Source organism: Hemiscyllium ocellatum, chromosome 2 (assembly GCF_020745735.1).
Source record: "Hemiscyllium ocellatum isolate sHemOce1 chromosome 2, sHemOce1.pat.X.cur, whole genome shotgun sequence".
In the NCBI taxonomy this organism is placed as follows: domain Eukaryota; kingdom Metazoa; phylum Chordata; class Chondrichthyes; order Orectolobiformes; family Hemiscylliidae; genus Hemiscyllium; species Hemiscyllium ocellatum.
The window spans coordinates 116,735,207-116,761,372 of NC_083402.1; the positions used below are offsets into that span (position 1 = coordinate 116,735,207).

The 26,166-nt window shown below is 40.2% G+C and overlaps 1 protein-coding gene across 1 annotated transcript in view; it reads left to right on the forward strand.

Moving 5' to 3' along the window:
* Positions 1-26,166, forward strand: part of grin3a (glutamate receptor, ionotropic, N-methyl-D-aspartate 3A) — a 163,575-nt gene that overhangs the window by 115,713 nt on the left and 21,696 nt on the right. Inside the window, exons 4-6 of the mRNA XM_060841734.1 lie at positions 5,667-5,812; positions 9,628-9,743; positions 18,692-18,843. Of these exons, the coding sequence (XP_060697717.1) occupies positions 5,667-5,812; positions 9,628-9,743; positions 18,692-18,843 (414 nt within the window). The remainder of the gene's footprint in view (positions 1-5,666; positions 5,813-9,627; positions 9,744-18,691; positions 18,844-26,166) is intronic.

Below are 26,166 nucleotides of genomic sequence, written 5' to 3' on the forward strand. Positions count from 1 at the left end.
AGGTTCCTTGTAAACAAGGAACGCCAAAGATGCAAGGCCCTGCTTGTGACAATGCCACACATTTCTGGGTGGTGCCAGAGTACAAAGAATGTGAGGATTAAGAGGCACAATAAGATCGTGGAGAAATTGTATCAATACATGGGCAAGTTCAGTTGAATTACCTTTGTGGAAATCCATAAAAGAGTTGAAGAGGGAAAATTATGGAAACCTACTCTAGTTTTCCAGAAAGGTTCTGTGGTTCTAGTTGTAGGTGTGACAATTCAGTTTGAAACGAGGATAATATAATAAGAGAAGGCTTGGGACAAAAAAGTTGATAGATACAAGCATTTGTCAAACCAGATTATGAAATTGGCTAAAGGGGCTAGACAATCATTTTATGGCCTTTTGATGGGTGCATGGGGAAAGTGGGCAAAGAAAAATAATGAATTCATGAATCAGTTGGGGATTCAGAATTTTAAAGTCTTTGCCCAAGAAACATCCCAATTGACATTTTTGATTCTCAAATGCTTTAGATTTTTTAGCAATGGCTAAAGGACTATCTGTATAGCAAAATATTCGATAGATTTGTGAAACTAATTGGTTTTAGATATTTTAGTATCTAGGTTTATTCTTAGATTTTAAAGGTTGTATTACTTCGATTTTATGAATAAAAAGTTGGTTGATTTTAAACACTGGTAAGGGTGGAGGGGGAAAAGGGTGGTTGTTATTACAATGTTACCAATGGGTAGTATAATTAACCAACTGGGGGACAGCTTCAGTCCCTTTTCCATTTTTTGGTGAACTGCACTGTCCCGTTGTGTGTCTTAATATCCCTTCGCTTTAATATCTAGCTATGGTCAGCTTTATAGAGGTGACTAGAATAAACATCAACAAGGTGACTTAAAAACTTGAAAGATGCATTACTTTCAGTGTTTTAAAGTAGCCAAATGCCTCATGTAGTTCCTTAACTTCTTCAGACCCATCGGTCATTCCAGCATGGCTTAGGTTTCTCTAATCTCCTTGACCCCAGCGCTCATTGGCCTAGGTAATTCTTCCAGGGCGTCCTATCCGAAGTACTCCTGTCCGAGCTTGACACTTATTGTTAAGTCATATTTATACAGACAGTGTCAATGCCTTTGTTAGTCAGTTGTCCAAACCATGGATGACAATCATCTGATGTCATGCCTGACTTTCCTCACTATATCTAAGGGTTAGTTTACCATTCTTGCTCAGCTTAATTTCAAAAACAGCACAGATAATCTGGCACAGATAGGGTGCCAGATAAACAGTTGATGCCAGTTCAGTGGGCACCATGTCCTTTTTTTTCGTAACTTTTGTTTTCATCTAGTAGAATTTTGGAAAATGAACTCCCGTTGTAATAGATGTTAAATGAAAACAACTCATGGTACACAGGTGAATACTGGAAAAAATTAGTTTATAAAAAGGGATCCCATATTCAACACGATATAATCCCCATTGATCATGGTCAGGAAGACCAGTGACCAAATCTATACATTCCTGTGTTTCTAACTTGCTGGGTTCATTTGCATGTTATTGCACCAAGTTGCAAGGTCCTTGGAAAGCCATTTGAAACTAGACCTTCCAGCATAAAGAAAGATGTTTGGAATCATTGGGACACTTAACTCAAGGAAGTTACAGTTCAAATGCAACTCCAGATTATTTGGGAAAATAATCATTTTGGGATAGCTTCTCGTTTCTGCAAACCTAGCTGCAGTTTAGAGCGGGAAGATTATTCTGAGTTTGGTGATTTGGCACAGACCAGTCATGATTCAGGACTAGCAATGTCAAACCTAAATTGCAAGGATGTGGGTTTGAGTCTCACCCCAAAGACTAAAGATTACTACATTTGTTTTGGACTATGGATTTAAATATGATAATATGTACAATTTAAATGCAAGGACTGTCGAAGATCTTGCAGTTTTAAAGAGAAGGCAGTTGCTAGAACACTATTGTTTGTACAAGGAGGCCTCATTCAAGCAGCTGTGAAGACTGTAGACAAATTGGCTCTGTGGGTATGTCTAGTGAAAGTTTTGCCCAGAAACAGACATTTGATTGGTTTACCAACCAGGACTAGTGTGTGTGCGCTCAGGAGTACTCAGCATAAAAAAGAAACTTATTGATCAAGCTTGGTGTTTGATAATACAACAGGAGCACACAGCGTGCAAAGGAGATAAAATCTCTCTCAGCGGCGAGCTACTTTCTCTCTGAAAATTCTAGTCTTGCAAGGAAAGGTCAAATCCTCAACTTGTGAAAGAAAGCACAAGAATTGGTATGTCTGCTGTCATGAGTCCTCCTCACAAAAATCAAAAGAAACTTAAGCAAAACATCCCATTGGTGCCTTTAGTCCAAACTGGTGCAGAAGCTGTGCATTACTGACCTTTTATTGCTCCTTCACCAACTGTAATGTTTGGCATTTTGGCTGTGTGACCGTTTGTGTCTGGTTGTATTTATTTGACTTTTTTTTAAGAAGTGGTGGAATTTAAGTTGCAGATTTATCTGTTTGCAATAAAAAGCTTTTGTTTTCATGTTAATTACAGAAACCTGATGAGTGTTTTCTTTTAATAGAGTTCATTAGTCAGGTAAATTAAGGACTTTGATTAAATCCTTTTACATTTGTGATGGCTTAGGGATTTCCAGCACAGTACTCCAGTGACTCGATTCAAGATATTAAATCCTGTCAGCCATCTCAGGTGCACCAAAAGGATTCCATCAGAACGTTCCTTCAAAACAAAGACATTTATATGCACAAATGTTCACCAAGTTTGGGCTGAAGCCCTTCCATGTTGATCAGCTCATGAGAAGTCTCAATCATTTTCAGAGTGGCCTTTTGTTGTTAAAACCTATCAACATGAAAGGTGAAGCCTGTCTCGGCCAACAACTTTGCCTAAGCAATGCAGGGAGACTTGTTTCCCCACCCTGGGCAACAAGACTGAACTCAAATGGGGGCTTCTGTCCTTGTCTCACTGACGTCTTTGATGAAAAGATATCAAATTTGCACATTCTCCTCATCGAGTTGAAAGTGAGTCACTAGCACTGGAGTTGCTGAGTGTTTAGCTAACTTAATATAAAGTTGAAACCTGGCAGATGTAAGAGAGCAGTACCAGTGTGGTCCCAGTAGTGCTGCACAATAGCTATAATGATGTGTCAAACATCAGTTGTACAAGGCATTTGGTAGAGATGCTTGGTACTCAGCCTCCTCTGCGACAGCCTTACAATGCTAACATACTCTTAGAACATGAAATACCAATGGGCCAATGTGGTACATGCATACCCTGGCAGTGAGCAGCTATGGTGATTGGGTCCAGAGATATTGAATCACAGGGTTGCTGTGGCTCCTTCAGTGTCAAGTTTGTTGCCAGGGGATCACAGTGAGGTGACAGAGATGAGTGGGGTGCTCTAGTTTAATCATTGCAAGGCAACAAGACCAGGATTTTAAATCCTCTAACTGTCCTGGGAAGCTATTCAGTTTCAGGAAGTTGAAACTGTCTGAAATCTGACATTAAGTAATTTGTTGGAGGGTTTCAGACACAGGGAAATTGTCCTTCATAATTTTTAATTTCCAGAGCAACTCCTTCCACTCAGCTCCATCAAGAGGGTCAGACTGTGACAATCAGAATATCTGGGCCAATTTCTAAAAGGGTACACATGTACAAAAGAACATGATAAGAAAAGCATTTGGAATGCACAGGGTTTATTTAGTGTACCTGCACTACTGCCAAGGAGGCCCATTGTCAAGCAGCACATTTGAAAGAATTCAAATTAGGTTTTACTGTCACATGTACTCAAGTACAGAGACAGAAGGGTACAGTGAAAAGTTTACAATGTCCCCATTCCCGGTGCCATTTTAGTACAAGGCACCTAGGTACAAAACCAGAGGTAAAAGATATAAACATAAAGAAATAAATTAAATGTTCAACATTACAATTTTTCTCAGTATAGTGTAGTAAGAAATAAAGTTAAAAGTTCCAAATTATTCATTTATTAAGCCCTGAGCCTCGTGATAATTCTACCCATATCCTTTGATCACCAATCCTCTACAGGGAACGCAGAAATGTAAAATTAGCCATTGTACATTTCTTCTCATGTTATATACAAAATTTATATCGCTATATAACAATAATTTCTATGGACTATTCATATTTAAATGTTAAAACATCGATTGTCAAGCAATAGAGATTCACATTCATCACACAAGTATTTATCGATATTTCAAACTGTTCTGAGCCATTGCTTACTATTTTAGAACCTGCTTACAGAAAGGAAGGAAATTTTGCTTTGACAACCGGTATGGAACTGAGGTCTACACGGAGGTTTTTTTAAATCAGTTCCATACCGGTTGTCAAAGCAAAATTTCCTTCCTTTCTGTAAGCAGCCTATATTCTTTGCTGGATACCACACAAGAGTGGGTCTGATGAGGGTGGGTAAACCTCATTGTGCAGAATTCTACCGATGGGAGAGGAGGTCAGGAGGTTCCACGAGTCAACTCTGAAACCCCGTATTAGAGACATGTCACGGTAATGTCACTGGACTCAGTAACCCACTATTCCTGATGAAGGGTTCCTGCCCAAAACATCGACTTTCCTGCTCCTCAGATGCTGCTTGACCTGCACCACTCTAATCTTGACTCTAGCCTGGGCTAGTGGGTTACTGAGTGAAAGCCAGGACTGCAGATGCTGGAGGTTAATGCTCTTGGGCATGAGTTAACATCCCAACATGGCAATTAGTGAAATTTCAACATAATTAATTGAAAAATAGGCTCAGTAAAAGTGACCTTGAAAATACCATCAATTGTTGTCAACCTTATCTAGTTCACAATTGCCCTTCATGGACAAATGCAAATTTAGAATGCTTTTTCTCATCCCAACTTGATGGACCAAATTATCTAAATGGAGAGAAACGTCAAAGTGATTCAATGCAAAGGGATCTGTTTGTCCTTGTGTCTGAATTACAGAAAACTAGTGTGCAGGTACAACCAGTAATAAAGCAGCAAATGGGATTATGGCATTTACTGGGAATGGAGTATAAAAGTAGGCAAGTGTAGCTTCAGCCATACAGGATATTAATAAGAACACACGTGGAATATTGTGTACAGTTTTCGCCCTCTTAAAAGAGTGACATAGTTACATTGGAGGTAGTCCTGTGCCATAACAATTGTGATTCTTTACCCCTCTTCCCCCCGACAAAATACCCCTCAATGTTGACTTTCACTGCTTAGGGAGTCATAAAAGAATCTGAAGCGTAAGAATATTAAAGCCAAACCTTTTACCTCTCAAAATTCCTATTGCAGAACTTCAGTTCTTGGTTGGATAAATGTTGGCATATTTTAAATGAAAGGTGGCAACTAGGAATGATTCATGCCTGGGTTTTCATTGCACTTGGAATGTAGCATCTCTCCCATTTACTAAATTTAATTAACAATAGTCACTGTGCGTCCTACCAAATCAACCTTTTTGCGCCGAGAAATTGTTCTTTGATTAATTTTGCCGATACTGAATTGATGTCTGTGGGGCATGGTATTGACATCTCTGCAGTCCAAAGCAAGTTGGAATCTTGCATTAGTTCTGAAACCTTCAGCAATTTTTCCACCGTGTTTGGTAAATATCTGAAGGGATTTTTTTTAATGTTTTATGTTCTGTTGTGCTCATGGCCTTAACTGTATCTTCAAGCTCCACCACCCATCCCAAGGTTTCCGTTTTGCAACTGTACGGGAAAGCAGCGCTGAGGATTATGTGAAGAAAAGTTTCCCAGAGATGAATGAATATATGAGAAGGTATGATGTGCCAACAACACCAGATGGTGTGAAATACTTGAAGTAAGTACTATTTCCAATTCCACATTATCAAACTCCTTTGTGTCCAGTTACTGAGCAAACATACACATTCTGCAGTTTTTGGCTTCTTCCCAAATGTTAATTTTGATCCCATCCTGTTCTGTGAAACTTCTTGTATTACAAGTACAGCCCTGTGAATAAAATATGTAATAAGAAATGAGCACTGGAAATGCTCAGCAAGTCATATAGATCCTATGAAAAGAAAAAGAGGAGTTGACATTTCAGTAGCTACAATGCTTACCACAGCAGCGTGTTTATTTATTTGGTACTTGCTGGTAGGTAGTGAGCTCAGAGCGTCTGAGAGACAGGGACAGTTCCACTCCAGGACTTAAAAGGCCGAGGAAAGTGCATTCATCACACACCCAGACAAGTTGGCTATCAACCTGTAAATCCTTTTAACTCATGCCAAAGGCAGACAGTAGGGTCGGCTGCAGATTCCTGGTAAACCATCTGATGGAAAGAAAATTGGACCCTCCACCATAACTATCCATAAGTCTAGACTACATGTATGTTCCTTGAGTGATCTGTAACACTATCACTAGCACACATGTTAAATGGCAATTCAGCAATAAGTGACTACATGAGGCAAAAAGAAATCAGCTCAGAATTTATTTTGATACTGGATCTATTTTTCACAGCCCTAGAGAAAGTTGTGAGGATATTTGCCCTGGCTTGGGAATCTCACAATAAAGTGGCACAAACTCACAATAAAAGTCCAATCCTTTAGGACCAAGGTGAGGAAAGATGACTTCACTCAGAGGATTGTGGATCTTGGGAATTCTGTACGCTAGAGGGCTTTGTATAGTCCAATTGCTGAATAAATTTAAAGTAGTGGGATCGATAGATTGGTAGATTGTTGGTCTCTCGAAATCTAAATAAATGTAATGCACACAGAAGAGCAAAATTGAAGCTCATGATTAGCCAGGATTGTATTAAATAGCAGAATAGGTTCAATAGACCATTTGGTTCAATTCTGCTCCTATTTTTTTGTATCCTTAAATCAGACAAGCTAAACCAGCAAACAGTTAAAATGTTTTGAATGCTCTCCACTTTTCTCGGCCACCCAACTTCCTTAATTATTCAGTATTCCCTCTGCCTGTGTAAGGGAGCTGGTCTGGGCAAGCGGAGAGATGGGACAATTAAAGTGGTGTGTGGATGTAATTTGAAAGGGCTGCAGCTATTTGGAAAGGCTGGAGCAAAAATACCATCCTTTTCAAAACAGTTTACAACCCTCTTGCTTTTATGTCGGCAGGGACCCAAAAATTCAATTTAGCCAATATGCAGGTCATGATACAGAATTTGGAAAGACTGGGATCAGAAGGAAGTTAAGAGGTTTTTTTTTAAACTATGTAGCAAGCTGTTATGGTTTGGAACACAGCAGATGCTGATTCAATATTAATTTCCCAAAAATAAGCTGAATATTTTCTTTAAGGAGAGAAATGTGCAGGGCTTTGGGGAAGGAGCATTTGAGTGGAGCTTATTGGCCAGCTTTTGCAAAGAGCTGACAGGCATGATAGGTCTTCAATGCTATGTCATTCTATAATTTTAAAAATGACTGCTAATGACCATTATATTGCATGCTGCATGTATCCATCCCAAATGGCAGTGTGTATTAAATAAGAGGATTTAAAGAGAAAGTAAAGTGAGGTAACCATGAATTACTGGCCATTCTGAGAATGGCAAACAGTTTGGCTGGAACCCATTTGAATCTGCAGAACATCTCGTGCAGTGCCTCCATTGTGAATCAGAGCGTACTGACTCAGAGTCCTGCAGACTTGCTGATCTATATCAATCAGTTAAAATGGAGTAACTGAAAACACAAGAAACTCATGGTGTAAATTTATGTGCAAAAATATTGCAATGCAAAAACTCCATTCTAAGAAACTCCTGAAAAAAATAAATGTTTCAGAGAAACATCAGAAACATTTCAAAAATTACTGACTGCAGTTTTCTTTGAATTGCTATTATGTTTAACACTGCGTCTATCAAAAGTAGTAACAAGTGAAATCATGTAGTTTGGTGTAACAAATGGGAAATTATTTTCATCTAATTTCTCAATAACATATTCCCATAACGTGCTGAAATATTTTTGATGGGCTATTACTTATTTATTCTATGTAACTCAGGACAAAGGTGCAACAATGATCACTCTTCAAAATTCAAGTGATCAATAGAGATTACAATCTTGGGGCTTCCAACCCGAATCCTGCTGTCCTTTTCACCATGCCTTCCCCCACCATCACCTCCATAAAGCTTAAATCTTTTTGCTATAAATGTCACTTTGTCAGAGTTCAGTTAACTCGTATAACAGATCAGGGTTCAGACCAGAGACTTAGTGTCACAAGTTGTCGTAATGTTGAGATGAAGATTGAGGGAAAATGGTAGAGGTACACATTTCAACATTCAACCAGAAACAGGCAAGGGTCATGTCAGAGTGTGGAATTATAGTCAGCTGACCTCATGCCATCTTTCTATCAACACTCCCATAGCTGCTTTCTTAACCCACTCACAAACCTCAACGGTCCAAATTGAAATGTGGCCACTTAAAGAAACTGTTATTCTAGTCAGGAAATTGTGGAAGCAGATCTGGCATTCTTTTGTGACTTCAATCGTTGAGAATTTTAGGCCTTACATTCATTGCATTGCTACTGCAAGCATATAATTTTCCTGCCACTGAAATGTGCTACTTCATGCGATTCTGAAATGCTTAAGCCTTTCCCATTTAAGGTGTTGGTGAACATTTGACCACTTGGATTTCATGCCATTTTAAGTTTCTTTAACAGTCCTACTATGCCAATTAACTGAAGTGCAACCTCCAACCTGATAAACCCATCTCTCACTCCTTCTGTCTGATCTACACTCAACATTTTGATATGCACTTGTGCTCAAGTGTCTGGTGTGGGATTTGAACCTGCAGCGTTTTCTTCAGAGGCAGAAGTGAAAATATTGAGCCAAGGCTGACACAGGTTAAATCATGTAGCTGTTCTCCACCCCTCCCCACCCCAAGAGTTGAAGCACAACATTAAATATTGATTATGATTTGATGGAAGGTCATACCAGATATGGCTGAAGATCTGAATAAATACAATCAAGTGTTTTTCTAACTCTACAGATTAATGTTAGCTGAAGTGCAATGATGCTGTTCATTTTTCAATATTTTACCTTCAACCTATGGTTTAAGAGATAATATGATTTATTGGCTTTTGATTATGTTGATTGAAATGGTGAAATTTCATTTTACATTGAAACTCTTTATTGAATCAGATGAATAAACATATCTAGAAGTAGGTGTTGTGCTTGAGAGAAATGTGATGTTGATATAACATTGCTGGAGGATCAAAATTAGTACCTCCCTAAGACTATGCATCTATTTCAAATTAATTAACTATATACTACTGTCAGTTAATAGTTTTAGTCAATGACTTCAATTTTTCAATGCACATAGCAAATTAATTTGGAATGTAGGTTTTGTGCTGGGGAGGTTCCATTGAGATATTAAGAGTCATGTTGAATTAATATTTACAGAAGAACGTGCAAGGCTCTGGGAAGAAGGTGTGGTAGGGGGCCTGTGTGTTGGAGCAGTGGCAAGAAGTGGCTTACTCCTATAAAGAACCAGCACTGACATGACAGGAAGAATTCTAAATGGTTCAATGCGGATGAATTCGTTCACAAAATGACAGTAAAAATATACAGCTGAGAAATCATTTCTATATAATTCAAAAACATGTGCATAAAATTGTAGGTGCAAATTTCAAACCAGTTCCATGCCTGATTAAAGATGCTACTTCTGAACCTAGGAATGATCCTCAAAGACTCGATGCCTTTATAATGGACAAAGCACTGTTAGATTACGAGGTCTCGATTGATGCTGATTGCAAGTTGTTAACCGTTGGAAAACCTTTTGCAATTGAAGGTATGTCTTTCATTATGAATATTAATAATGTGTCATAGACATTCTCTTTGTTCAAGATGGGTCACATTTGCAAGGAGAAAGGGGATGAATGAACATAATTTTCAAACTTCTTTTTCAAATTGATCAAAGATAATTCAATGCATTTTTAAAAATTGATTCTTGGAAAAACATAAGGTTTGCTATCTATACAAAGTAGAGAGTTAGGATAAGGGAGACATTTTCAGAATGGTGACCTATAACTGTTGAACTGCTGTGGGGATCGGTGCTGGTACCATTATTATTTGCAACATAGATTAATGAGGGCAGCACGGCGGTTAGCACTGCTGCCTCACAGCACCAGAAACCCGGGTTCAATTCCTGCCTCAGGCAACTGTCTGTTTGCACATTCTCCCAGTGTCTGCGTGGGTTTCCTCCGGGTGCCCCGGTTTCCTCCCACAGTCCGAAAATGTGCAGGTTAGGCGAATTGGCCGTGCTAAATTGCGATAGTGTTAGGTGAAGGGGTAAATGTAGGGGAATTGGGTCTAGGTGGATTGCTCATCGGAGGGTTGGTGTGGACTTTTTGGGCCGAAGGTCCTGTTTCCACACTAAGTAATCTAATCTAATGACTTGAATGAGGAAAGCGCATATATTAGGTAGGGAATAAAGTGCTGGGGATTACATAAGAGTTTGCAAAGGGATATAGACAAGTTAAGATAGTAGGCAGATGGAATATAATGTGAGGCAATAAACTAAAAATAGAGGAGCTGAATATTATTTGAAGAGAAAACTTACAGAAAACAACAGCACAGAAATCACAAAACGTTAACATTCCAACTTTAGGACCCCTTCATGGATTCAACTTTCTTAGTCATTGTAAATGGGATTTGGACAAGTGTAATGATTGTAACAAGGTCAGCTAGCTGGACCTCAGAGCATGAGTTCCCTGACTGGACCACATTAATAGCCCTAGTCAGGGATCCTGGGCTGACAGGGGTCAGTACCAGAGATACCACCATTCTGGTAGCTGCCTCTGAATGAGGCAGTACTAAAGTCAAGGACTATTGTGTCCAGTTGTGGTCACCCAGTTAAAGGAAGGCCATTATTAAGCTGAACACGGTTAATAAGAGATTTACCAGGATGTTGCCAGATATGGAAGGATTGAATTATAAAAGAAAGAATGGATAGGCTGGAATTTTTTTTTTCACTGGAGCATAGGAGGTTGCGAGGCGACCTGATAGAAGTTAATGAGGAGTATAGATAGAGTTAATGATAGTTGTTCTTCACTGGGATGGAGGATTTCAAGACTAAGGGGCACATTTTTAAGATGAGAGGAGAGAGATTGTAAAGAAGACATGAGAGGCAAACTTCTTTTACACAGAGGGCGGTTCGCATGTGAAATGAACTTCTTGAGAAAGTGATGGATTGGGGTACAGTTATAATGTTAAAAAGACATTTGGATAGGTATATGAATAGGATAGACTTGGAGGCCTATGGTCCAGGAGCAGACAGATGGGACTAGTTTAGTTTGGGATTATGTTCGGTATGGACTGGTTGGACCAAAGGATCTGTTTCCGTGCTGTACGACTCTGACTCTATAAATATTGGTCTTCCAGGGAGGGTGAGAATAAGGAGTTAATGGTAGATAATAAGGAAATGATGCATGAAATAAGCAAATGTTTTGCTTCAGTCAACACTATGGAGGATACATGAAATATACCAGTAATAACTAAGTCGTGAGGTGAAAAGGAAAGAGGAACTTCATGAAATGTCACTGTCACAAGAGAAGCAATACTGGGAAAACTGGTGGAGCTGAGAGCTGACAAATGGGAATCATCTTAGGATCTTAAAAGTGGTGGTTAAATGAGGTGGTAGATGCACTGGTATTAATTTTCCAAAATTCACTCAAATCTAGAAATATTCAACACTAAGAAGTAGCTAATAAGCTCCTCAATTCAAGAGGCTGAGAGACAGAAAGCAGCAAACTTTAGGACAGCTAGTTTGGTGTCTATTATGGGGAAGGATGTTAGAATTGATTAAGTAGGTGATAGCTGGGCACTTACAAAAACTCAAGGTTATAGAGAGGGGACACTTGGCCTAAAGAGGGAGTAAAAATGGCCACTTAATAGTCTTGGATATTGAGTTTTCTGGCAGGACAGAGATTAATAAAATGTATGGGTGTAGCATTATTCATTAAGGAATAAATTAAAGCTGTGAAGAAGCTAAGTAAATCATGAAATTATGTTATCTGGGTTCAACTTAGACAAGGCATCGGCACACTTAAAGGATGCACTAAAGATCTCTAAATGGAAGAGAGGCAGAAGAGCAAATATGTTGGCAAATTTCTGTATACAAAATACAGCATTAATAGTTGAAGACTACCCAAATATTAATTGGAATAACAACAGTGTGAAAGACACAGAGGACACAAAATTCTTGAACAGCGTTCAAGATAACTTTTTTAGTCAACACCTAAGTCCAGTAAGAGAGGTAACACAATTCTAGATTTAGTTTAGGAAGTGAGGCTAGGCAAGTGGATGAAAGTAGCAATATATCTCCATTGTGGGAATAGTGACAGTAATAGGAGGACAGGGCATCCTTATGGAAAAGGTCAAAGATAGATCAGGAGCAAAAGTTTGAAATTTGGATAAACAATGATAACAAAGTCCAGAAGTTATTTGGTTAAAGTGGACTGAATGCCTTTACTTGAAGGAAAATCAGTAAAGAAGCATTCAAAAGTGTGTTTATATAGACACAGTGTAAGCACTTCACCACAAAAGAAAATTCTGCTAAATCTAGCATCTTCTGGCTATCTAGAAGTGTACTGGGATAAAACAAAGCAGAAAACCAAAGTATATGATGGTCACAAATGAAAAAGAAAATTGATATTGTAGATAGCCCAGAACAGAATGGAAAGTAAAGGAATGAAATTTTAAAAAGGAAATTATTAGTAAAGCAAAAAGAGTCTGGACATAACATTGGTAAAATCATGAAAAACCTAAAGATACTTTGTCAGTACATTAAGAGCAGGAGGGTAACTAAGAAAAACATTGCACCTACCAGAGATGTACATGGAAACTTGCACATGGATGTGTAATATCTGATGTGGAGATGCTGGTGTTCGACTGGGGTGGACAAAGTATCTCACAGCCCTGAGATAACTTAAGGTTTTATCAGCATATAAAAAAAAAGTGACATCTCAGCTCAGACTATTTATTAAAGATGTGAGGTTAGAGCAATTCCAACTTTGGAAATAAAACCAGTCTGACCCCAGGTTGGATAAAAACAGACTCTAACCTCACACCTTTAGTGCATCGTCGGAGCTGAGATGTCACGTCTTTTTTTAAAATCCACTGATAAAACCTTAAATTATCTCGAGGCTATGACTTGAAAGAAATTCTGGGATTTGCATATTAATCAATTGAAACCTGCAATCCCATTCTAAGTGATTAAAGACTTAATAGCCATCTAAGTGTGTCTAATACATTGCATCAGTTGTATGACACTTTGATCTTTTACTTATAAATTCTGTGTCCTATGTACCTGCCCCACTAGCTTCCTGAAAAAGGAAGCAGTGCTCCAAAAAGCTTGTGGGGAAGGCTCTTAATAAATCTCTTTTCTGTCTTTACAAAGAATAGGGATATTGTAAACATGCCAATTTTTAAAAAAAGTGTGAGAAATTTGAGATATAATAAATAGGTTGTGAGAACGTACAGAAGGGATTTTCATCCTTGAATGTGATAAGTCACCAGAGATAAGTGTAATGTATTACTGGCTGAGGAAAAGGAGCCACAAAGAAAATAAAGCAACATAGCAGAAGATGGAAGGCCTGAGAACATAGAATCATTGTTTGAAAAGGCTGAGAGAGATGGGAAATAATTGTAGGCCAGTCCCTCTGACTGGAGTAGTCAGTGTAATAAGTTACTGAGAGGTTAAAATTTACTGTCATTTAGAAAGGCATGGATTAATCAGAGATGTCAGCATGGTTTTGTTAAGGGAAGCTCGCATCTTATTAACTTAATTTTTTGGGTAGGGAATAAGGAGGATTCAGGAAGGCAGTGCTGTGAATGTTTTCATTAAAATCAATGAGGCATAGTAACGACGTCCTATTTTCAGCACTTTGAAAGCTGGTGGTTCCAAATAAACTTGTTGGACTATAACCTGGTGTTGTGTGATTTTTAAACTTTGTCCACCCCAGTCCAACTCTGGCACCTCCAAGTCATTAATTACTTAAGAGTTAAAACGCGGAAGACATGATTAGGAAATAGCAGACAACACAAAATTGGCTGGGTAGTTGACAGTGAAGAGGTTAGCTTTCGACTGTAGAATGATTTCAATAGTTTGGTTTAATCAATATGAAAATGGCAAATGGACCTGCCTCCTTCAGTGATGTAACTTTTCAGTGCTTCTATAGAATGCAGGGCTGGTGTATGGAATGGGCATTGACTATAGCTCTTCTATAATCACCCACAATCAAAGTTTAGATGTTTTTAATAAACAGCTAGTGCAATCATGTCACAAAAACTGAAGTAGCTGGAAATGCTCAAACCTTTCTCTGAGGAAGGGTAACAGGACCTGAAGCATTATCTGATTTCTCTTCACACTTGCTGTGAGACCTGCTGAGCTTTTCCAGCAACATCGGTTTATGTTGCTGATTTACAGCATCGGTAGTTCTTTCAGTTTTTATTCAGTGCAATCCTGTATTGGGATGTATGCCAGCAGGGTGTTAGAGACTGTTTACAGTGGTGTTCTGTCCAGAAGAAATATCCATTTGTAGCATACGAGCAATGTATAAAAAGAAGAAAGGAGGCTAACTTTTACAACTGTAACAACTGTAAGGCAGAGCCTGTTGTTAGGAGAAGCAAAAGAGGAACCAGACTTGCTACCCTTTATGCTGCATTATCTGATCTACCATCACATAAAATAGGATGTATCGAGTCAGAAACAACAGCCTAGGTGACAGGTAGGTCCATGTAATAATCAGAGAGGCCTCCTTCTGCTGTGAGGACTGACTCCTATTTCATCAGTGCTGGGAATGGGATAACTCAGGGAATCCCCTGCTCGCTAATCAGACTCATTACTGATCCTAAACGCCACTGGGATTGCATGGGTGGATAAGGGATTTTCCCAAACCCATGTGGGTTTCCTGTGCCTCCTGCAGACCTCCCAAGAGGTCCCTCTTACTAAACAGAGTTAGTGCTTGATAAAGGAATTTGCCCACTGAGTACCACTTTCTTATTACCAAACCCATCCCACTCACTTCTGTCCTGCAATGATTCCTGTCAAAGGTCTCAGTAAGTTCCCTGCAACAGCTACCACTCATGGTCACATTGCCATGAATGGAGAGCTGCTGGCAACTCAGCAGTGGGAACCCCCTCTCTCCCTTTCTTGGGAGCTTCATTCTACGCAAGACACAACTCTGCCTGTGTAAATGTCCAATTGTACTGATACAACAACATCAGTTGCCCCTAGGAAATGTGATAAGGGTTTCTCACTAGTGAGCTGAAATCTGTGTCACCTCCAATAAATAAAGCTCAGCGTCTATCTCGTACACAACTACTGCTTTGTAATTACTCAAGGACTATGTCTGCAAATAATTCAGGGAAGGAATTTTGTTCAGGGGATCTGAGCATCACTGGCTAGGCCATGTTCCTTTTCTTTTGGTCCCACGAGAAGGTGATGGTGAGCTATTTTCTTGAACCTCTGCAGTCACGTGGTAATGACATGACAACAGTACTGTTAGGCAATTCCAAGATATTGACCCAGCGATTGTGAAGGTGATACAGTCTCAATTCAGGGTGGTGTGCAACTTGAAAAAGTAAAAGAAATTGGAGGTGGTGCTATTCCCTTGCATCTACTCTCCCAGTCCTTCAAGGCAAATTTTAGAAGTACTATTAAAGAGAGCTTGGCAGGTTGCTGCAGTTTGTCTCGTAGAGGATGCACACTGCCAATGATAGAAGGAATGAACATTTACTAAAGTGGACACAGTGCCAATTACGCAAGCTACTTTGTCTTTAAATGGTGTTGAACTTAGTGTTGGTGAAACTGCACTCAACTCTCATGCCTCCATCTAGGCCCTTAAGTCAGGTCAAAGGTGCCCATAGGTCAACATTCATGCCACACAAATTCCAGGCAAAGACCTTCACCAAATAAGAAACAAATCTAACTACTGCTCCTGGATAGTCAGTGGTGTTATCATCAGATCCCCCAGTAGTGACTTCCTTGTGGTTACCATTGACCAGAAACTCAACTGGACTCAGCACGAACACAGTGGCTACAAGAGCAGGTCAGAGGCTAGGAATACTGCCGTAAGTAACTCATCTGACTCCGCAAAGTCCGTCCATTATCTACAATACAGAATTGTGATGGGATAGTCCCCTCTTGCCTGGATGAGTGCAGCTCCAACAACACTTGAAGATTTGCACCCTCCAGGACTAAGCAGCCCGTTTGATTGGCATCACATCCACAAGCATCCACTCCCTCCACCATAGACACTCAGTAGCAGCAGCACGCAGCACAGAAATTGACCAAAGATCCTCAGACAGCACCTTCCAAACCAACAACCACTTCTACTGAGAAGGATAAGGGCAGCAGATGTATGGGAACACCACCACCTTCAACCTCCCCTCCAAGCCATTCACCATCCTGGCTGGAAATATATTGGCTTTCCTTCATAGTAGCAGAATCAAAATCCTGGAATTACTTCCCTAATGGCATTGTGGGTCAACCCACAGCAGGTGGACTGCAGCATTTCAGAGAGACAGCTCACCACCACCTTCTCAAGGACAGCTGGGGACAGTCAATAAATGCTGGCCAGCCAGCGAAGCCCATACCTGACTAATAAATCAAAAATAAATCTGTGTTCAGGTGGCAGACCTGCAAGAGTGATCTCTTAGGAACAAATGTAAGCTCTCTTTAGAAGAGGAATTCCTGTTTCATTCTCATAAGTGGTTTTGAGGTTGCAAAATAGCGAATGAACAAGTACACTCAAAGCTAACCAAATATCCCAACTCTACTTGTGTCACAGTCTAGAATGCTTCAACATTGTCATGTTTTGTATTAAGTGGGTACATGTATTATATTAATTTCAAATCAGAAAAGATGCAGTCAAACCAAATTCATGTGATTACTCTGCTCAGATGTCAGATGATCTTATTATTAATCTTAATATCTAATGATTAGGTGAGAAACTAGGGAATTCAGCACAGGCATCACCAGTTCCTTATACATTATGAAGTTGTTTAATTTCCCCTCAGGGCATTAACAAAGAAGAAACAAAAACAGAAAAGTGAGAAGCACAAATAATCTGAAGGTTAATTAAAATGAAGTTGAGGTATGCAATATTTGAGTTAGCATGTTCATATGAAATTCATTTAGCCACTATTTAATGCCCCATCTCAGTAATGAAGTGCACATTGCACAAGCCTCAAGTTAGCATGCTCGTATGTCACTATTAGCTGATTAGTTTCACCCTATATTCATGTGTGTTCCTGGTCTCTGCTTGTTGACATGCTAAAACAAATTAAATGCCAGCACAGATAGATGATTTCCAAGTATTTAAATGAGCTTTGGGAAGAGATAGCAAAAATGATTTGTCATCAAGTGTTTGGAAAAATGTGCAAATATGTTCAAAATCTTTTGTCAGCTACTACAATATCTCACACTTTTCCTTTCCTTAAGACACTAACCCATGTTCAGGATGGTTTCCAAGGGTGTTGGAAACTTTCAAATGGTTTTCTTCATAATTGAACTAAGCGTGCATTGGACATAGAATATAGTTCAGCTGAGCCTAACCCTGTTTTCCACCAACATCAAATATTATATTAAGGAAGCAAAAATGTTTGCTGTTTTATCTTCATAAGTCAAGAGGCCCAAGAGTATAATAATACCACCTATACAACAATTCAGATTAAATGTGACATCCTTCATGTAGTAAGCTTTCCTAAAAGGTCATAACAGGAGCGGTCAAACAAAATTTGACCAAGTTATTTATGATGATATTAACATAAATTATCAAAAGAGGGATAAAGGTAAAGGGGTTGAAAATTTTAATGAGAGAATTCCAGAGTTTAAGATCTAGGCAGCAGTTACAGGATTTGGGAGGAGTACAATAGATGAACTATATGGGCTATAATTGGAAGATGCAGAAATCTCAGAGGGGATTACAGTGATGGGGTAACAAAGTTACATTTTACAGATAGGATGATGTTTTGGGGACATGTATCAATTATCAAACTAGTAGGAAATAGTTGAAGTCTTTGCAAATTGATGTATTTTAAAAGGTAACTTTAATCTTGGAGCCGGTGCATATGATGTCAAACCATTGTTTTTAGCTCCTTCAACATAAGACATTGGACATACAAAAAATTTCCTGTTTTTAACTTGAGTTTGTGACTTACTTTCAAAATCACTTAGAATTACTTCCACCACTCCATTCATTTCCATGATTCATATTGATGCATGAAACAGATTGCATTGTTTAACAATAATTACCAGATATATTATTAATTCTTTAATCAAATTGCAATCATCTCTTTATAACCTTGCCTTAATTAATTGGTCACCAAAGGTCCATTGTGATACTTTCAGTTAATTGGAAAACAATGAAGCAAACTCTGTATAGTAGAACTGCTCGTGTGTGACACAGCTAGTCATATGAAACGTAAGGACCCAAGGGTGATTTAAGGCTTCCAGCTCATCTTTGACTTCAGATAATAATTAGAAGTTGCTCCAGCCCTACTGTCACTTGTTTCCAAAAGCATCAGAAACTTTGATTAACTGCATCTTGTAATTACTGAGGGATATCAATAACTCTGATCAATTGGAATAACCAAAAAGGTAGCTTTTGCCAACTTCTTCACAAATCACAACTGCTTTTGTTGTCCTGTAACTTTAGGCTAATTTATTCTGCTGTTCCAGAAGACATACAGACTTTGACTTTCCTGCTTTGCTTTGATAATTCCTATTTCCAGGCTATGGAATTGGCCTTCTACAGAACTCCCCACTGACGTCCAACATTTCAGAATTAATTAGCCAATACAAGTCAGATGGCTTTATGGATATGCTACATGACAAATGGTATAAAGTTGTACCGTGTGGGAAAAGGAGCTTTGCTGTGACTGAGGTAAGAAGAAGTCTTTTTCACAAAGAAGAAATTTGTTTGATAACCACAGGCATAGCCGACATTTTTAACCAAGTGGCAATTGGTATGCTTGTTCTTGTCATCTGTTATACTTGACTGAGTTAGATTGAGCTGAAAAGTCTCGAGTTTCCACTTGAATTCACAGTACATTGGAAAAAGTATCAACAGAGTCAACCAGTGTTCCACCAGGGAGACATAGCAATGTAATCCATTCTATATCTCTGATGCTGTAAACTATCGAAATAAATTTTCGGTTGCAATTGCATGTTTAATGCATTAAAATATCAAGCAGTAAACATCCACTGTCTTAGTGATTGTTTGAAGCCTAACTGAAATCTTTTACTTGGTTCGATTTTAATTTTTCAGATTAAGATTTTTTTTTTAAAAATGGAACATTATTCTGTGGCTTACAGGGACTGCCAAGATATTTGATTCTCTGCAAAGGAAGAATACATGTACAGGGCTGCAGGGGAAAGCTAGAAAGTATGTAGAGATGAATTGCTCCATCAGAGAACAAGATCAGACACCAACTCAGTTGAAAGTGGCCTTCATCTGTGCTATAACTATTCTGATTCTGAGCAGACATCTGTCTTAGGATAGTGGCAGTATTTATAATCAAAGAAAGAGAAAATAATGTGAATCTATAAAGCAGTTTTCAGGAGCACAGTGCACCCTAAAACCTCTCTAGAGCCAATTAAGTGCTTTTAATGTATGGTTGCTGTTGTATTGTGGGAAAGGCAATGGCCAATATGCATTCAGCAAACTCCCACAAATAGTAATGTGATAACGATCAAATAATCTGCAATTGTAAAATTGGTTGAGACAGCATGAGCCAAGGCCCTGGAGAGAAACCTCCCCAGTCCTTCAAAATGGTCTTTTCCGAACAAAAAGAAAATGACTAGACATGAGTAAACATCTCATCCAAATGAGGGCACCTCCAATTGTTGGGGCATTTCGTTAGCTTGCATTTTATGTTCAAATATTTAGAATGAAACCTGAGTCCATAAGCATCTGGCTGATCCACAAAACGTGAAGGAGTCACACACACAAGATACTGCATTTCACTTGACTACAGATAGATAGTGTTTGTTTTCTAATGTCATAATGAAGCAAATCTCTAAACTGCAGATTTATGTAACCCACTAAATTTCTAACTGCAAGTCACATGCTTAGAGTGGATAATTATCGGTTAATAATGCCCGGGAATAATTTGAGCTACTTCATAGAACAAGTAGTACTAAATGTGTTCGAGTCTTGAAAACGTGAGATGAATTGCACATAAATGTATTTTTGAGACACTTCCTGGATTGTGCATTGAAAATAATCACTTAGATGTTCTGCCACTTCATACTCAAGGTAGTTGGACCAGATAGTTTCACATTAAAATGTAGAGAGGATGTAAGGCAGGGTTTGGGGTGGAGAGAGAAAGGCATTATCCAAGTGAGTGAAGCTGAGGAGCTGTGAACCCAAGCACTTAACCTGAAAGCAAATTAGGACTGAAATGGAGATAAGATACTCGGCACTTTCTCCAAACCAGTTCGGGATAAGCAATAAAACGCTGGCCTTGCCAATGACACACATTCAGACAACAACAAAAAAACAAAAACAATCCTTGCCTGATATGTTGGCAACTCAAATGTGCCAATTTCACAATGACTAATTTTAATTACCAGCCGTGAAAACTAATAAATACTTGACGGAGTTAGATTGAGCTGAAAAGTCTCGAGTTTCCACTTGAATTCGCAGTACATCGGAAAAGTATCAACAGAGTCAACCAGTGTTTCACCAGGGAGACATAGCAATGTGATCTATATTTCTGATGCTGGAAACTATCACGAGAAATTTTCTCTTGCAATTGCATCCCTCAATGCATTAAGATATCAGGCAGTAAACATCTGCCGTATTTAATCAACTTGACAGGACTCAAAGATATTCAGTCCATTTTTTGCCATTGTGAATTGAAGCAGCTTTTAGAACAAGGTAAAAGTGAGTTATGGCAATTTTTTAGTAAGCTGAGTTAGGAATGTTGGCTTTGACGCAATGTTTTTAAAATGTGTTGTGATTCAGTATTCAAAAGGTGCCTAATGTAAGATCAAGAGGAAGATGACTTAGGTTGAGCTGAACAACATCACAAGTTCATAGTAATTCATTCAACACAACTTCATATTTTCATGGTTTTCCTAACTTCAAATTCCTGGTGTCCCTAACTTGTGCTGTCATTTCCTGGTCATATGGACACATGTTACAGCCAGTGCAAACATATGTTCTTATTTAAGTTGATCTGAGCTGCATGATGGAAGATCAATAGCTCAATAAGGGATTGGAAATTCTATGTGGCATGGCCAGGCTACACAGAAGAGAATGTTTACATAGCCCCTTGTGTATTCTCAGGAATGATGCTTTCTTGGAAGAGTTTTAGGAGGGTTTATTATAAGGAGCTCGTGATACATTGGTACATTCCCTACCAGAAAGCCTGGGTTCAAGTCTCACCGAACATACAGGTTGGCTAAAAGTATCTACACCTAATTAATGCAAAGATGAAAAGGTTTTTAATACTTTGTGACAAAACAGATTTGTGTTAGCCATGAAAGTCATTGATGGATTTATCATGACAATTACAGTGTTTGGGATTAGCTGATACAAGGCAAAGACTAATATTCAGCCAGGCTGGATTAAATATGATGGATTACAAAGTATTTAAATGGACTATTCAGCTTCTCTAAGAAGTACAGCATGATTTCCACTTGTCACTTGATGCTGGCACAGACCTTTTGTACCATGAGAATGCTTATACAAGTCATGTTTCAAAATGAATTATCATGTTAGTAATACCATGGCAGGGAGGGTATGTTTACAGAAGTTAGAACTAGTGAAGTAACTGTATATGTTGTAGAGCCAGACCAATTCAGATTTTCACTCTCAGCCCTGATGAGGGCTCAATCTTCAGCACTATTGACAATTTGTTACATCCACGTCAGGAAGGGAAATTGACTCACTTCCTTTCGATGCTGTCTTGGTTGTTCGCAACAAATACTTCTTAAGAAGGCAGCTATGACAATGCAATTAAAGAAGTAGTTAACTAGATCAAAATGAAGGTGTCTGTTATGGCAGTTTTCTTGTGTGAAGGAAAGAGGAATTTTATTACTCAACCGGCAAAAATAAAACAACATCAAACACACGAGTGTACATAATAAGCTTGAAAAAGTGAACTGTCTGCTACAGACAGGGAGAATAAAGATTGCACGGTTTAAAAGTTCTTGAGGTGTTGTTAAATTATCACTGTATTTGTTTACAGAAGTAACCTCAGTATTGACAAAGTTTGTAGATATCTTTGAGTTCTTAATGAATGTTGTTTTATCAACTAGCTTTTCCATTGGTCTCTGACCTCAGATAATTTGTCACAGGGTAGGGAGGGCCAGAGAGCCCCAGAGATTTCAGTACTTGTTGTTGTTACCAATCCTTGTTCGTTTTCTTCTTTTCTGCTCAACAGCACCTGTTGACATAGAGTTCAGTATGTATTGCTGAGTCCTTGCTATGGATTGTTATCTTGCTGCAGTGGAGAGGCTTCAGTATTCTGTTGATACGAAAAGCAATGCCATCAGGACTTCAACTCCTGGGCAGGGCCACCCATATTGGTAAGGTCAGAGAGGAGACAGCACAATCCAAAACACATCTTCACAACTGAGCAGCTCTCTTCAGGATCTACTCTGTTCAATGCACAAAGGGAAGGGGATTTAAAGAAGTACCCTAAAAATAATCTGTTCTGTCACCAATCTGGCTGGAAAATCAGATCCAGTTAGCTCATTTACATGGGGTCTGAAAATCAAAATCAAACTCAATCTCAGAACCTGGAATTTATGAACCATCATGGACAATGACTGAAATACTCCACCAGAATGAAAATTGCTGTGGTTGCCAGCAATCTGAGATATTTCAACACAGTGTCTCATGAAGCAATACCAAAAGAGCAGGCGAAGGGCAGCTGATTGAGAAAGATGGTGACTCTACCTTCTCTGGAGAGGAGAGCCTTAGGATCAACCCAGAACACATGGAATTGGATTCACCATCAAGAACAAACTTGTCAGTCAACTCTTGGAGCTCCCTGTTGGTGTTAACAATTGCTTCATGACTCACTGCCCAAACATGCAGCAACAGTCATGAGTACCTATCCCCCAATCCTTGATGCAATAGGAGGAGTTCAAAGAAAGATTCTGATCCACCCTAGACACGATACTTGCCAACATCCTGAAGAAAGATCAGATTATCATTTTTGGGGACTTAATACCTGGGTTGTAAAAGGACTCCCCATTCTAGAAAGGAACCACTGTAAAGGGAAGTGTTGGGAATTACAACTCTAATGGGATTCTATTGCTCACCAAATGTACAAAACACCAGGTCATCAACAACACAATGTTCAGTCAAAATGACAAGTTAGAGACTTCTTGGAGGCATTCATGTTCAAAGCACTGGCACATGATTGACTATATCATCATTCAATCCAGGGACCAAAAGGATGTCCTCATTACCAAAGCAATGACTAGTGCAGGTGACTGTTGGACAAAGCACTGGCTCCTTAGCTCCTTGATGTCTATCAAATGCCATTCAGCAATTCAGAAAAACTAAATTTTGAGCAGTTTCAAGTGCCAAATAGACAATTAAATTTCCAACAATGTCTTCACCAAGATATGCAGAGAGTTCATTCTAATAGAATGGAGGAAGTCTACAAAGAGCCAAAGCTAGCCATAACCTCATGCTGTGAAGAAGCAGTCAGCTACAAGATCAGGAAACATCAGGACTGGTTCCATGAGAATGATGGCATTATCCCAGACCTCATCAACAAGGTGTGGAAATCTATCAAGGCCTGGCAAAACAACATTGCAACAAAGAGATGAACTCCTGAAACTGCAAAAGTGGAGTTACAAAGAAGAATAAGGAAATCAAGGACCAATGGTGGACCGAGAAAGTTAAGGAGTTGTAACTTGTTGCTAACAAGCACAATACCCATGGTTTCTTTAGTGCTACTAAAGCAATATACAGACCCAAGACCCTTTGCCTCAAATTGGTGCGGAGCAAGAATGGCACCAGAACACTTCAAAAGTACTCCTAAACTGAAATATAATCATCAACAAGGACGATTAGAGTTGGAGTTAGAGTTAGAGGACATATTATAATTGATCTTTTTCTGCACCTTGATTGTAGCTGCAACACTGTACTCTGCATTTTGTTTTATTACCCTGAAATACTTATGCAAAGTATAATGTGTCTCGTTAGCACACAAAACAATGTTTTTCACTGTATCTTGGTACCTAAACGCCAGCTCACGGACACCTCCTCCTACTGCCCCCTTGATCATGACCCCACCTCCCACCACCAAATCATCATCTCCCAGACCACCCATAACCTCATCACCTCAGGGGATCTCCCATCCACTGCCTCCAACCTCATAGTCCCACAACCCCGCACCATTCATTTCTACCTCCTGCCCAAAATCCACAAACCTGACTGCCCCAGCCGACCCATTGTCTCAGCCGGTTCCTGCCCCACTGAACTCATCTCTGCATACCTTGACACGGTACTGTCCCCCTTAGTCCAAGAACTCCCCACCTACGTTCGGGACACCATCCATGATTTTCACTTCCCTGGTCCCCAACGCCTTATCTTCACCATGGACATTTGGTCCCTATACACCTCCATCCCCCATCACGAAGGACTCAAAGCCCTCTGCTTCTTCCTTCCCCCCCGTACCAACCAGTACCCTTCCACTGACACCCTCCTTCGACTGACTGAACTGGTCCTCACTCTGAACAACTTCTCTTTCCAATCCTCCCAATTCCTCCAAACCAAAGGAGTAGCCATGGGCACCCACATAAGCCCCAGCTATGCCTGCCTCTTCGTAGGATATGTGGAACAGTCCATCTTCCGCAGCTACACTGGCACCACACGCCACCTTTTCCTGCGCTACATCGATGACTGTATCGGCGTTGCCTCGTGCTCTCACGAGGAGGTTGAACAGTTCATCCACTTTACCAACACCTTCCACCCCGACCTCAAATTTACCTGGACCATCTCAGACTCCTCCCTCCCCTTCCTAGACCTCTCCATTTCTATCTCGGGCGACCGAATCAACACGGACATTTACTATAAACCGACCGACTCCCACAGCTACCTAGACTACACCTCCTCCCACCCTGCCTCCTGTAAAAATGCCATGCCATATTCCCAATTCCTTCGTCTCCACCGCATCTGCTCCCAGAAGGACCAGTTCCAATACCGTACAGCCCAGATGGCCTCCTTCTTCTAAGCCCACAATTACCCCCCAGACGTGATCGACGATGCTCTCCACTGCATCTCCTCCACTTCCCGCTCCTCCGCCCTTGAGCCCCGCCCCTCCAATCGCCACTAGGACAGAACCCCACTGGTCCTCACCTACCACACCACCAACCTCCATATACATCGTATCATCCTTCGTCATTTCCGCCACCTCCAAACGGACCCCGCCACCAGGGATATATTTCCCTCCCCACCCCGATCAGCATTCCAAAAAGACCACTCCCTCTGAGACTCCCTTGTCAGGTCCACATCCCCCACCAACCCAACCTCCACTCCCGGCACCTTCCCCTGCAACTGCAAGAAATGCAAAACTTGCGCCCACACCTCCCCCCTTACTTCCCTCCAAGGCCCCAAGGGATCCTTCCATATCCGCCACAAGTTCACCTGCACCTCCACACACATCATTTACTGCATCCGATGTGGCCTCCTCTATATTGGGCGGACAGGCCGCCTACTTGCGGAACATTTCAGAGAACACCTCTGGGACACGCAGACCAACCAATCCAACCCCGTGGCTCAACACTTCAACTCCCCCTCCCACTCCACCAAGGACATGCACGTCCTTGGACTCCTCCATCGCCAGACCATTGCAACACGACGGCTGGAGGAAGAGCGCCTCATCTTCCGCCTAGGAACCCTCCAACCACAAGGGATGAACTCAGATTTCTCCAGTTTCCTCATTTCCCCTCCCCCCACCTTGTCTCAGTCCCAACCCTCGAACTCAGCACCACCTTTCTAACCTGCAATCTTCTTCCTGACCTCTCCGCCCCCACCCCACTCCGGCCTATCACCCTCACCTTAACCTCCTTCCACCTATCACATTCCCAACACCCCTTCCCCAAGTCCCTCCTCCCTACCTTTTATCTTAGCCTGCTTGGCACACTCTCCTCATTCCTGAAGAAGGGCTCATGCCCGAAATGTCCTTTCTCCTGCTCCTTAGATGCTGCCTGACCTGCTGCACTTTTCCAGCAACAC